This window comes from Mytilus trossulus, chromosome 7 (assembly GCF_036588685.1).
Source record: "Mytilus trossulus isolate FHL-02 chromosome 7, PNRI_Mtr1.1.1.hap1, whole genome shotgun sequence".
NCBI lineage: Eukaryota > Metazoa > Mollusca > Bivalvia > Mytilida > Mytilidae > Mytilus > Mytilus trossulus.
In genome coordinates, this window is record NC_086379.1 from 54,033,733 (window position 1) to 54,046,729 (window position 12,997).

Consider the following 12,997-nt stretch of genomic DNA (forward strand, 5'->3'; position numbering starts at 1 on the left):
CTAAAATTAATTTGGCTCTTTTAATTTTCTTAAAATTTTGACAAAGTATTTACTTTGACCCTTTGACAAAAATATAAAAATTTCAAAAGATTTGAACCAACCGTTTAGTCAGAAAAATTACACTGGTTATATAGCAGTTTGACAAACACTTATTTTGATCATTGAGAAGCTTAATATTTCCTTAAGAACACAACGTCATTAAAACGTTCTGTTGATTTTACAGAGTTATCTCCCTGTAGTGTTAGGTACCACCTTAAATGAGTTTATCTTTAAACAATTTAATTTTGGATGTAACAAGTCTTCTAATTGGTTGATTGTGTTTTGTCTATCAGCTTATAGACATAATTTAGTCATGTGACTGCAATGTCTTTGACATGTTTTCTTGTTATCTACAAGCTTTTTTTCAGAAAGACATTTCAGACCATAAATTATTATTATACAAACTGTAAATTTTTAGCTATTTGGCTTCTGAAATGTAACGCTTTACACAATTAGTTAATATTGCAGTCACCAGATTTGCATCTCTTATGTCTCCCATTTTGTAACTAATGAGGTGAGGAAAGAAAATACAGTTAAGAAATTATTCAACAAAGATAATAAATTATCTACAAAAATACTATTCTGTATAATTTTTGGTATGCTAAATAATGATATCTTGGTTTGTTCTCTTATTGAAGTGTCATAGGCAAAACAAATCTTACTTGGAAATAGCTATAGAAGTGACAGATGCTGGGTCTTTGTTGTCTTTACGTTCAAATGCTGTGTGCATTGTTAATTTATTTCTAAATACCAACTGTCTCTGCCATCTAAAACCTGAAAAATAATTCTTTTGTTTAGTGAAATTTTTCACACCTCAAAATAAATTCAAATATCCAATTGTCTCTGGTATAAATTCTAGTTTCAAATCTTTAGATACCTCTGTGAACTGTATGTTTTTATACTTTCTTTTCTTTTCTTTTTGATGATTATGGTGATGATGATAAATTGGTGTTTTTTATTCAGTGGTAAATATTACATGCATATCAGAAAAAGAACCTGTTTATGTGATATCAATAAAAGCCTTGCTTTATACTTGGTTGAAATTTTGTTCTGTTATAACGATATTATCCCAAAATATTTTTATTATTATTTTTCCATACAGTAAAACTAAAAATTTTCAACCACAAAAAATTGAAAGGCTTCATCTGTATCAAGAGGGGTTGAGTTTTTACATATAAAACAGAATAATTTATCCATTATTATAAAAGAATAACAAAAGTAGCAATTTTGTATTCATATCACAATTGTAAAAAAAAACAAATCTTTAGTGACATCTGTGAAAAAGAAACCCATAGAAAATATGTGATGACAAATCAAATTTACCTTCTCTTAAAGCATGTCGAGTTCTTGGTCTGTATTTTTTAAGAATGTCTTCTACTGTTTTTGGTGAATTTCTTGCTTCCTTATCAGATATTATTTCAAATTCTGAAGATCCAGATCTTCCAAAATCAGGTTTATCTAACTCTCCAGTCTTAAGGTCAGGATGACTTAGACTCTTATCCATTCCAGCCCCCTCTGCCAGACTAGCCAAATTAGGTTCAGAAAGGCTGGGAAGTTGAGTATCACTGATGTTTGATTGAACCATTTCATCGTAAGCTTCCACAGCTGTGTCTATAGATAAATCAGCTGATTTAACGGAATGTGTATCATCACTAATGACATTGTCACTATATCCTGTCCGACTGTATTGAAAGTCACTAGCACTACTGGTAGTACTGTCCTCCCTGTCCAGATTTCCAGGAAGTATACCTTTAACCTTTGACCCTATGAATTTTGTCATATTACATTCACTATCTAAAGAACTACTTATGTCTACAAGATTTGGCTCTCTGAATTCCTGTAACCTTTCTATGGCTGAACTCTGTTGTAGTCCATAACTATCACATGATACCTGACGTGAGAGTTTGGAGGTAGGACTCGTAACATCTCCGCCTGTTCCCTTTGTCATTGTATCACTATTGTCATTCTGCGTATCTTTGGAAGGTCTCTCTTCAACAGGAACCTGTACATATTCGATGGAATACATCTAAAAGTACAAAAATAATATTTAATGCATTGGAACAATAAGAGATAATTATCTCCCCTTAAGCATGTTGGACAATGTTGGATTTATATTATTTGAGCACAAGCTCCAGTAATTTTCTACTACTGTGTAAAATTTCATCACAATCCTCACTATCATCACTACCAGTTCACTTACAAGGCTAATGAATAAAATTAAGAGAGACAAAAGTGCTCCAATATTCCTCTAGATTTATCTTAGCCTTACAAAGCAAGTGTTGTGTCCCTTGGTCTGTTAAACTTCCAGTATTTGTTTGAGTCAAACTAAGAGTATCTCAAAATATTTCTCAGGTCCAGTTGGTTTCAAGATAACAAGAATCCTCTGCATAGATAAATAGAGTCTGATTACGAAACATTGCATTAAATTAAGTCCTGGACCATACACCATTATGTATTTCTGTGTAAATAATTCAAGCTTGGATATATAAAATTTAAACTGAAATGTTCGCACCTGTCCTAAGTCAGGAATCTGATGTTCAATAGTTGTTGTTTGTTGATGTGGTTCGCAAGTATTTCTCGTTTTTCTATATAGATTAGACTGTTGGTTTTCCCATTTTAAATGGTTTTACTCTAGTATTTTTTAGGGCCCTTTATAGCTTATAGTTTGCTGTTTGGTTTGAGCCAAGGCTCTGTTTTGAAGACAGTACCTTGACCCTATAATGGTTTACTTCTATAAATTGTGATTTGGATTGAGAGTTGTCTCATTGGCACTCATACCACATCTTCCTATATCTGTCTGATATAAATGACTTACCCTTACAACACCATCACCACTGCCGGTTAATATTACATTTCTGTTATCCCACTCTAGGATCTGAAAAAATATAAATGTAAATATATGTGATACTATACATAGACTCAATATTCAACTTTTAAAAAAAATATTATCCAATCATTAAAATCACAAACTTGCCTAGCTTTTGTTGTAAAATGACATTTATAGTCAAATAGCCATTTAATTCTGCAATAGTATGAAACTAGTTTTCTATGAAGCAACTTTCTGACACAACACAAATTTTTTCTATATAACCTACAAATAAAACTGGTTCTTGGTTTGATTCAAGAGTACTGATCTTAACATTGCAGATGTACCATCCTTACTGAAGATGGAAATACCATTTTCTCTCATTTTTTCCTTAAAAATATCCTGACAAAAAATGTATGTGTCCCTCAAGAAAAAATGGTTAATCTATTTTATACTATTTATACTTTCTTATAAAAATTATTGTGAAGAAGAAAACTTTACCTGTGACATAGCAAGGCAAAGTATCTGTTGACTTCGCAATGTAGCTGTGTTTACACAGGCAATCTCTTCACCATTTATAGACCAAACATAAAGGAATGTTCCTGCACATGTTGCTATATCACCCTGTAAATACATATATATTCTTGTAATGTTTTATTTTAAATCATATCAACAATTATCAATTTATCTTATTTGCATTTCTATTTTTTTATTTCCCTAGAAAAATCTTCTTTGTAAAGACACATTTTCAGAAGATGTGGTATTATTGCCAATGAGACAACTCTCCACAAGAGACCAAAATGACACAGAAATTAACAACGATAGTCTATAGGTCACCGTCACCTTCAACAATGCCCATACCGCAGATATAAAAGGCCCAGGAAATGACAATGTAAACAATTCAAACAAGAAAACTAACAGCCTTATATTATTTAAAAAAAAATGAAAAAAAAAACTAATATGTAACACATAAACAAACGACAACCACTGAATTACAGGTGTTCTTTAAGAAATTACAAGCTGATTTGTGTTTTTTTTACACTTTACAAATAAGGGTTCTCATTCAACAGGTGCAATGTTGTTTAATACTATGACCGACTCCTGGTACAAGAGTTGAATAACAGAGTAAATTGATAGTATTTCTTACTACCTACCGTCAGTTCATTAATGCACACAGCAGCCACTGGAGCTGCATGACCCCTCAGTTGTTTAACATAGACCAATCTACTCAGGTCCCATATAATACATGTCCTATCTCTGGACCCACTGACTATCACATTGTAGGCCTGAGATGAGGCTAGACAGGTCACTGTTTCTGTATGTCCATACAATGGCTGCTTCAGACAAACTTTCTTACTCTTTGGTTTCAGTTCCCAGACATTAACAACCTTCATGTGAAATTGTAAAAAATTTATCAATAAAGATGATCATGCACAAAAGGTATTATTTTCTATTATATAAATTTCTAATCTTAATTGCAATAGGTCAGAAAAAGAAGACAGTATATATTGTCTGTAATATTTTGAATTTATTTGGATTATTTTACATAGTACATTAGGTTTCTTTTGTGTTTATTAATTTTATTTTTTGCTCAACAAAAGTCATCTGTATCAGATTTAATTTTTCTATAAACTAAATATGGTCTGTTATATTTTGAATTTATGAGGGTTTTTTACACAGTAAGTTACGTTTCTTTCATGTTCATACGATCTTATTATTTTTTGGCTCAACAGAAAACATCTCTATAAAAATTTGTTTCTCTGTATGAACTATTTTAATGAAGTATACTCACAGTGCTTGTACCTCCAGTTATAAATGTTTTGGCATTAGGATAAGAAGCACACAGGATTTCTCCATTATCTAGGTTCTCAAAAACATGTAAAGCCTACAAGCATAAAATAAAAACATTTGAACCTTTTAATATAAAATTTGTTGCCATTACTTAGCATTCCCATCACCCAAATAAGATTTAAATGTTTTCTTTAACCTTGAAAATTGATAGAACAGTCAAAAACTTTTTTGTAATATTGTGTATCTTACAATTGATGAGGTCATTTGATGAGCTTATCACTGAAATGTTTTGATTTAGCTACCAAAACTCATCTTGATATTTGATTTTTGACCTTGAAATAAATCTCATCGAGATTGCATACACAAATTATTTTTGGCTAGATATTCTTCCTGTTTGTCTCAATAATCATATCCTGATAGACCAATAGACGTATTTACACTTGTATGCAAATTTGTCCACCATTATGTAAAATCACACACGTTCCCGTAAACTTTGACATCATAATTTAAAACATTTGACATCACAATTTAATAGTGATTGTTGCTTGACGTCAAAAGGTGATTCGGAGTCGATCTTAACTCATTCGGAGGCAAGTTACAGCTAAATACCAAAAGTGTAAATACGTTTATAAATGACCAAAATGTTGCAATTTGTAAATAGTGTACTTCAAACAGATATTTATAGATTATCATTTATCATCTCAACGAGATTGCTTTTCTCGCTTGAGCTGGTACGATTAAAGCGAGAAAAGCAATCGAGTTGAGATGACCAATGATAATCTGTTTATTGCTATTTTACCTATGACGACATTGTCAATTTCATTAACAACGCCATGTGCCTCCTTAGTTTCTACCGATGATTACCTGTCTAAAGCAAGTAGCATGATATGAAAAATTATCACAAAAAAAGATCAAGGAAAAAATGCAAAAAATAGCGATAAATATGGTTACTTTGATAAACTTACTTTTTCTGATTCATAGTTGCCTATTCTAACACTGAGATCGGAGAATCCCCATGATAAATATTTGTTAAACAGAGGAGGTATCAGCACTTTGTTCTGTTCTACAGCTAGCACATTCTTACTCTCATGGTGAATAATCTGTCCAACTGCACCTTTCAATTCTATTCAAAAAAGAAAATATCATATTATTTGATTCTATTATAGAAGTTGGCTTGAGTTTATATGTTTAGGTATGACATAAAAAGCTTTGGTGTAAACATCTCATACTGTGGATTCATTATTATTCGTTGGATACCAATTTTCGTGGTTTTCGTGGGTACAGGTAAACCATGAATTCAAATGTTCCATGAATATCATATTTTCAATAGGCTTTGTATACAGAGATTGACAAAACCACGAAATCAAATATCCACGAATATGCAAGTTTTCAGCTATCCAAAAAAGTTGGTAACCACAAATATAAATGAATCCACAGTAACATATTTGATTGCTGTCATTTTCAGTACCCTTTACCTGTATTCAAGGAGGTATTTTATTTAAAGTCATTACTGCATTTTCTGTCTTTCAAAAAAACAATTATATACTATATCATAATGGTTGCAATGAGGTACTGTGTTTTTCGAGTCAAGTAAAAACAGATAATTTCACATCCGACTGAACAGACATTTCATTTTGGCATAACAATTAAAAGAATATGTTAATACTATACTTTACAAAGTTACTGTATAATGTAGTCCATACCTTTAATTGCTTGTTTTGTTGGTCTGAGATTGTCTACGTTGTGGAAAAATAACTTATCATTGGCATTAGGTGGAAGTGGTCCCATTGGTATGGCATCACCAAGTCTTAAAGCTAACTTCTTCTGTGGATGAGGTCTCTTAAACAGCTATTAATACAGATCAAAATGTGTTATCTATATAAAATTTGCTAAATGGCAGATTCCACTATTATATCTTTAAATACTCAGTTTACAAGTTAAATTAGCTACTAGTATCAAGCAAACTTTTCAATTGGTATATCAAGTTTATTTTATGTTTCCACTTTGATGCAAAAACAGTATGTTTTATTTTAAATTCATGGCGCACAGACAATCTATATATTTTAAATTCATGGCGTACATACAATCTATATATTTTAAATTCATGGCGTACAGACAATCTATATATTTTAAAATGACAGGAGAAAATGTTCGCTAAATTTACTATTTAAAAAATCCATTTTCAAATTCAAGAAGAAAATTCTTAAAATAACATGCAATGATGTTTAATGCTCACTTGTTTTGGTATTTGTCCGAAGTTGTTAATAAACCCAATGGTAGCATGTTTCTTGAGTGGATCGTCTATATTATATATATCTACATTCCCTTCATAGAACAGATGATGGAAGACATTCACTGCCTCCACAGCTGCCTGGCCTTGTTGTTTACAACCAAATATCAGATCTATCCATTCATGTAGATGGGCACTAACATAATCGCACTCAAGGGCCTGAAATATATAACATTGGTGAAGTATCTAGTAAAATTATAGAATTGTTTTCTGCCTAGCTAGAAAAGTGTCAAATGGATACGATTTCTTGTATGGCAACTATAACAGATATAAACAATACAATGAGCATTGTGTTACAATATTATCTGTCAGATGCTAAAATTGTCTGTTAATATCAAGCTGTTATTGTCTGTTATAGATTAAAAAATACTTCTTACATGTTAGCCACTTCATTTTCTTGTTTACTTGAGATTAACTATTGAGCTTAACTATTTAGTGCTTATATAACAAAGAAACGCATAATAATATCAATTTGTTTGCATGTATGTCATAATATATATATAATTTCTACCCTACCTCTCTATGTGCTCTGATATATTCCCTTGTATCTTCCTTTGCCCACTTAGGAAGCATCACATTATCTAACTGCACACCACTTTGTTTCATTCCTGTTAAAAAGAAGTTAAGATTTGTTTTTCCAATAATTGTAAAAGAAAATAAAATACTGTAAATTCAGAAATTATTGCATGCATTTTTGATTGTTTTTGCTAATTCTTTGACATTAGACAAAAATATGATTAATTATTTGCATATCTTGAATCGAAAGTTTGTATCGAATGCAATTGAGATACAGCCAACATCAATGTCATTGATTTACCATTATTTCATACCTAAATCAAAGTTGTTTGAATTGCTAAGGAATTCTGGGAGATAAAAGAATTCTGGAATCAGTTCTTTCACATCAGCCATGTTGTTTTTGGAAGCAGAACACCATCCTTCCTTAATACTGTGAAACATTCTATCAGCAAGGTCAAAGTGACCACCCTAAAACAATATAAATACATGTTTTTTTTAAAGTTTACATCAATTTATTGAAAATTGCCCTAAAAAATGCACAAAAAAGTATGTGGTTTACTGAAGAAAAGCATATGTGCATTGTGAAGGTTTTACCTTCGGGCATGAAAGAGGGACGAAAGATACCAAAGGGACAGTCAAACTCATAAATCTAAAACAAACTGACAAAGCCATGGCTAAAAATGAAAAAGACAAACAGAAAAACAATAGTACACATGACACAACATAGAAAACTAAAGAATAAACAACACGAACCCCACCAAAAACTAGGGGTGATCTCAGGTGCTCCGGCATGAACTTGACCTTAAAAATTTTGGGATTATTTCCTTATAGTAAACAGTCAAGCAAAAATTAATTTAACTGTAAAATACTATAAAACTTTAATCTTCATTCTATGGATCCATCCAGTTTTGCATGACTGTTAAGTCAATAGGCTATAGAATGAATAACAACCCTTTAGAACTTATTAAACAGTCCTTTTTTTTCTCACTTTTTCCATTTTTTTTCTCACTTTTTTCATTTTTTAATAAAACTTTTTTTCAAGATTTTGGAGGGATAAAAAGGGAGGCGTATTATACAAAGATAAATATAATAGTAAACTAAAACAGAAATGTACCTGTAATTTGAGAAAGTGTTGTGTAAAAGGTTCCATTCGAACTAGGTAGGAAGCTACAATCATGGCTGAAGAATAATGAGTTCCATAGTGGTAGGGTGGAGTTTCACCTAAAAAAGTAAAACAAGTAAAATTACATATTCCACAAAGTACATCATTTGTAGATCTATTTCTGGTATTTCTTACCTCCCCCTCAAAAAAATAAACCATTACAAAGGCGAGTTCCCTTGATATCCAGTCAATGTTTAAAAGGAGATGCAGAAACAAGATGTCTCCCCATTCATTAGACACAGTCCATGTTTTAGGAAACTTTAAAACTTTCCTAATTAACCATTTTATATAATATTCTTTACTTCAGAGGATATCATTTGTATAATGGAAAAATAACTAGGTAAGTAGGCAAATATTTTTTATGAGAATTTACCTTGAGGATCATCCCAGTCAGTGTATCTCTTTCTGAACTGTCCCAGTCTATTTGGAGTTTGGGCTCCCATTGGTTTAGCCAGATCTCTAAATGTAACTTCACTATACAGATCTAACTCCTGAACATAAATTATAATAACAATGTTATAAACTTTTTTATAAACCTTCTGTCATTTACAAAATTCTCAAAGGCTTAAATTTTCTGATCACATCAACTTTTTTCTAATTTAGATAATTGAAAACAAATATTTTTCTGAAATTCTTCTTCTTACAAAGTTTAATAGCCTTGTGTTTGAAGAAATGTATTGAGAAGTTAAACCAATCAAATCGTTGCAGATCCTTTAGAGTAACACAAAAAAAATAGTAGTGGTGTTTTCCTTCTTCAGTTAAGTACACTTCATGAAATCTTAATCCGTGTGGTATGAAGAGTAAAGTTTGAAGTCAAATCCTGGCATATGTAGATGTAACATCTTCACTGTTAATTCAAACAAATGTATATATTTGGATACCGCTTCACTTACTTCAGAATCATAATCTGCCACAACCCATGGAAAGACAGGATACTGCATCAGATCATTGTAAGAACGTCCAGCTAATGTGTTCAGGTGCATTAAGTATTGGAAATTGTTTATTTCTCCTCTCTACAAATACACAAGATTACATAAAAAATACAGTCATACATACAAGGTCAAATATCAGATGAAGAAACTTTCAGAAATCAATATTAAATTCTTAACATTTTTATCAGTGTTTGGAGACCAGAAGAATCCATTTTGTTGAACACTGTTACATTTAATATTAGTGTTGCCAGTTTTATGCACACTTAACAAGGCAGTCACATGATATTACAAACAGCAAAGTCACATACTAGCCTTACCGAGTACTCTATTTTGAGTTTAATTACACCTTTTGTAAGAATCCTGGGTTTTGATTGGTTGATAGCCAGTGTATTTTTCACCAATTCACTGTTATCAAATGAATATTGTTCATTTTTTAACGTCACCGGGGTATTTGCTAAAAGGATATGCCTTTTTACCCTCTCTGCCGTGGTATTTGCCAAAAAATACTCTATATGACTAGACGCTTGTAACGTCACAATCATCAATGCATTTTTGAACATTAACATTCGGTGTAATTAAACAGATATATCTTGTTCTTGAGGGGTATTTGCGAAAAATACCAGTCTTGAGAATGAATTTCCCTCGCCTTACGGCTCGTGAAATTTTACATTCTCTCAACTGGTATTTTTCGCAAATACCCCTCCTTAACATGATATATCTGTTTAAAATTGTTTAAATTACAATATATATATATCTTTATTTAACAAAGTCATAACAACTATAACGTGACGGTACCCAAATTGCACCTATTTTGACAGTTTTTTCACCTACGTTTTTGTATGATCAAGAAATAAATGTCATTAATGTGTCTATTTTGTAGCCCTATCCTTCTTTATTGTATAGGTACACCAATTTAATTTTTAATCCCATTTTGAGTCATAAAAAAATGGGTTTGAATCAACCTCCAAACTGTCCATGATTCTGTAATGAGGAGTACCCAAATTGCATCCATGCTTTAATTCACATCGTCAAAAGTCTAATAACCGAGCTTTTGCTTAATTTCTTCAAATATTTTGAACAATTGGATATAAATCTAAGCTTACTCTCCATATTTTACGAAATGGATACTTATAATATATTGTATTTGCTAATTTTAAAAAGATGACGTTTTGATGACGTCGCATGATGACGTTTTCGTACATTTTGTTTTTTCAGTAAACAGTCCACCTGTTGATAAATACTGTGAACGTGTTGTGTATATCTAAATATGTTTACCTATGTTGAAAGACGTGCATAGTATCGAATCATAAAAATACAAATTTTTAAGTCTCTAGGAAATCTTGTAAGATTTCCGTGGCTATTTATTCTAAATAGGTGCAATTTGGGTACTCGGTGCAATTTGGGTACCCTTACGTTAGGCAATACAACAAAAAAAAACTACTACCATAAAGCATACTGAATGAGCATATAAATTTACAATTATATATAAAAAATAAAACATATAATTACCTCCCATCTCTGTGTAACAGATTTCTCACCCATAAAGGAACTGATCAAACCAGAACTGAAATGAGAAAACACTATATCACAAACTATTCTCTCTATTGTATATCTATCATCATAATATATCAATCTTGAAAAGTGCTTGTATCTTAAACATTATTGTATGTTAATAATGATCTATCTAATCTAAAATCATATTATATAATTATTTGATATTCAAGTAAAAGGGGCAGCCTTGGTGGCAGAGTGGTTAAAGTAGTCTTAACTACTGTATCAAAAGCCTGTCAACAGTGAGGTTGTGAAATGGAATCCCTCATGTGGCAGATGTACTCTTCTACAATATCAATTGACTATTGTCAAATTTTCATACCAAAGATTTGTGATTCCCTCCATCATAAAAAAATTAACCTCCTTAAAACACTATAATGAAAAGTGGTGATAAAAAAAAACTATCTATCAATAATATACAAGATGCTTTTAATTCTTTAAATCCTTCAAAGTATTCCATGTTTCTCTAAGCTTACCGACTCAATAGTTCTTCTATACATTTCAAATTATGACCAAATCTTCCATTAAAAGGAACTAATTTTACCTTGATTCAATTTTGGCTCCCACTTTTTGTCCTGATACTGACTGCTGAGCATTATCTGTCATCTCATTTGCCACTGACATAAATCTGTAACACAAAGAGGCAAAATGAGCTATTTATAACAAATATGTTCCCCCACTTGTATGCTTTAGAGACTAGCAGCTTAAAATAAGTGCTTAATTTCAGTTATATTTAGAGGAAACACATTTTAAATAAATTAAAATGGAAGTTAAATGAAACAAATATGAAAAAATATTATATAGAACTGACTTAGTGAAAGCATAGTATAAAATGTAACTTGCAGGGATTTTTAATGCTGAAAAAAATAAATAATTCATTGAACAGCCATTACTATTAGCTGTACAAACATCTTGCACCCTAAAACCTTAATATTTTCAGCTATACTTTTCAACAGATTTTCTTACAAGTATCTATATGTACTCACTTTGCATAGACTTTATTCCTTAGCTTTCTTGGGAATGCTAAGAGGTAATTTCTTCCATCAGAGGAGAAGACTTCTACTGCTATTGGTTGTAACAAGTATCGTCTCTTGTGAACTTCTTTGATATCATCATAAGCAAATTTACTGTTCCTGTTTAAACCAAAGATTTATGATAAAATAATGATATAATTTTAGAAATAAAGCATTCAATTCCATTCTTAAATAAACAGAAAACAGAACAGGGACTTACCCTGTACCGTCACCCTATCAGTAACAGCATTCTTACCCAATTCATTCAAATCTATTCACTTGTGCCATTGACATGTTTAGAATCTATGTTTTGTCATTAATTATTGTGACCACTTCATTCTTATAGTTTGTTACCATGTGGCCTTTCTAGTAGTATTTATAATTTCAAGTGCTCTTTCAAATGCCAAAGTGTCATGTTCCTTTTAATAAACACTATTATAATGTTAAGAATTTCAAATTAATTGTGATTCCTCAATAATCCATCTACCCTATTTACCATTGTTGTACATAACCCTACAGGGAGATAACTCCGTAAAATGCAACTGAACATTTTTATCATTTTCTATTGTTAGGAAATATTAAGCTTATGGATGATCAAAATAAGTGTCTTCAACAGTATTTTAATTCCATAAGTAAGTACTTACGTTCGCTTGTGTGAACATGATCCCTTGGATGGTATGATAGGATCATGAAGGCTGAAAATAAAGAAAAAAACATCTTATACAATTATCCTTAAAATAATTGAAATGCATTTTCTCAAAATAAAATAATGAAAATTATTGTCATTGTCAGTAAAAGGTCTAAATAATTATTACCCTTCTAGATTGAAGACTGATTCAAATTGTCCAACAGAGAACTAAAATTTCTATAATGTCTTTGTTCTCATAATGAAGTTAA

At 31.1% G+C, this 12,997-nt stretch overlaps 1 protein-coding gene across 6 annotated transcripts in view; it reads right to left on the reverse strand.

Annotated features, from left to right (window-relative positions):
- Window positions 1-12,997, reverse strand: part of LOC134725306 (WD repeat and FYVE domain-containing protein 3-like) — an 84,736-nt gene that overhangs the window by 2,611 nt on the left and 69,128 nt on the right. For all 6 annotated transcript variants that reach the window (XM_063589012.1, XM_063589013.1, XM_063589010.1 and 3 more), the window contains 18 exons: window positions 12,745-12,795; window positions 12,074-12,220; window positions 11,632-11,715; window positions 11,046-11,100; window positions 9,498-9,617; window positions 8,978-9,095; window positions 8,557-8,663; window positions 7,757-7,910; window positions 7,443-7,534; window positions 6,873-7,085; window positions 6,340-6,484; window positions 5,602-5,759; window positions 4,638-4,730; window positions 4,000-4,233; window positions 3,347-3,469; window positions 2,855-2,914; window positions 1,363-2,065; window positions 702-813 (listed from right to left, as the gene is read on the reverse strand). In XM_063589012.1, coding sequence (XP_063445082.1) covers window positions 702-813; window positions 1,363-2,065; window positions 2,855-2,914; window positions 3,347-3,469; window positions 4,000-4,233; window positions 4,638-4,730; window positions 5,602-5,759; window positions 6,340-6,484; window positions 6,873-7,085; window positions 7,443-7,534; window positions 7,757-7,910; window positions 8,557-8,663; window positions 8,978-9,095; window positions 9,498-9,617; window positions 11,046-11,100; window positions 11,632-11,715; window positions 12,074-12,220; window positions 12,745-12,795 — 2,769 coding nt within the window. The remainder of the gene's footprint in view (window positions 1-701; window positions 814-1,362; window positions 2,066-2,854; window positions 2,915-3,346; window positions 3,470-3,999; window positions 4,234-4,637; window positions 4,731-5,601; window positions 5,760-6,339; window positions 6,485-6,872; window positions 7,086-7,442; window positions 7,535-7,756; window positions 7,911-8,556; window positions 8,664-8,977; window positions 9,096-9,497; window positions 9,618-11,045; window positions 11,101-11,631; window positions 11,716-12,073; window positions 12,221-12,744; window positions 12,796-12,997) is intronic.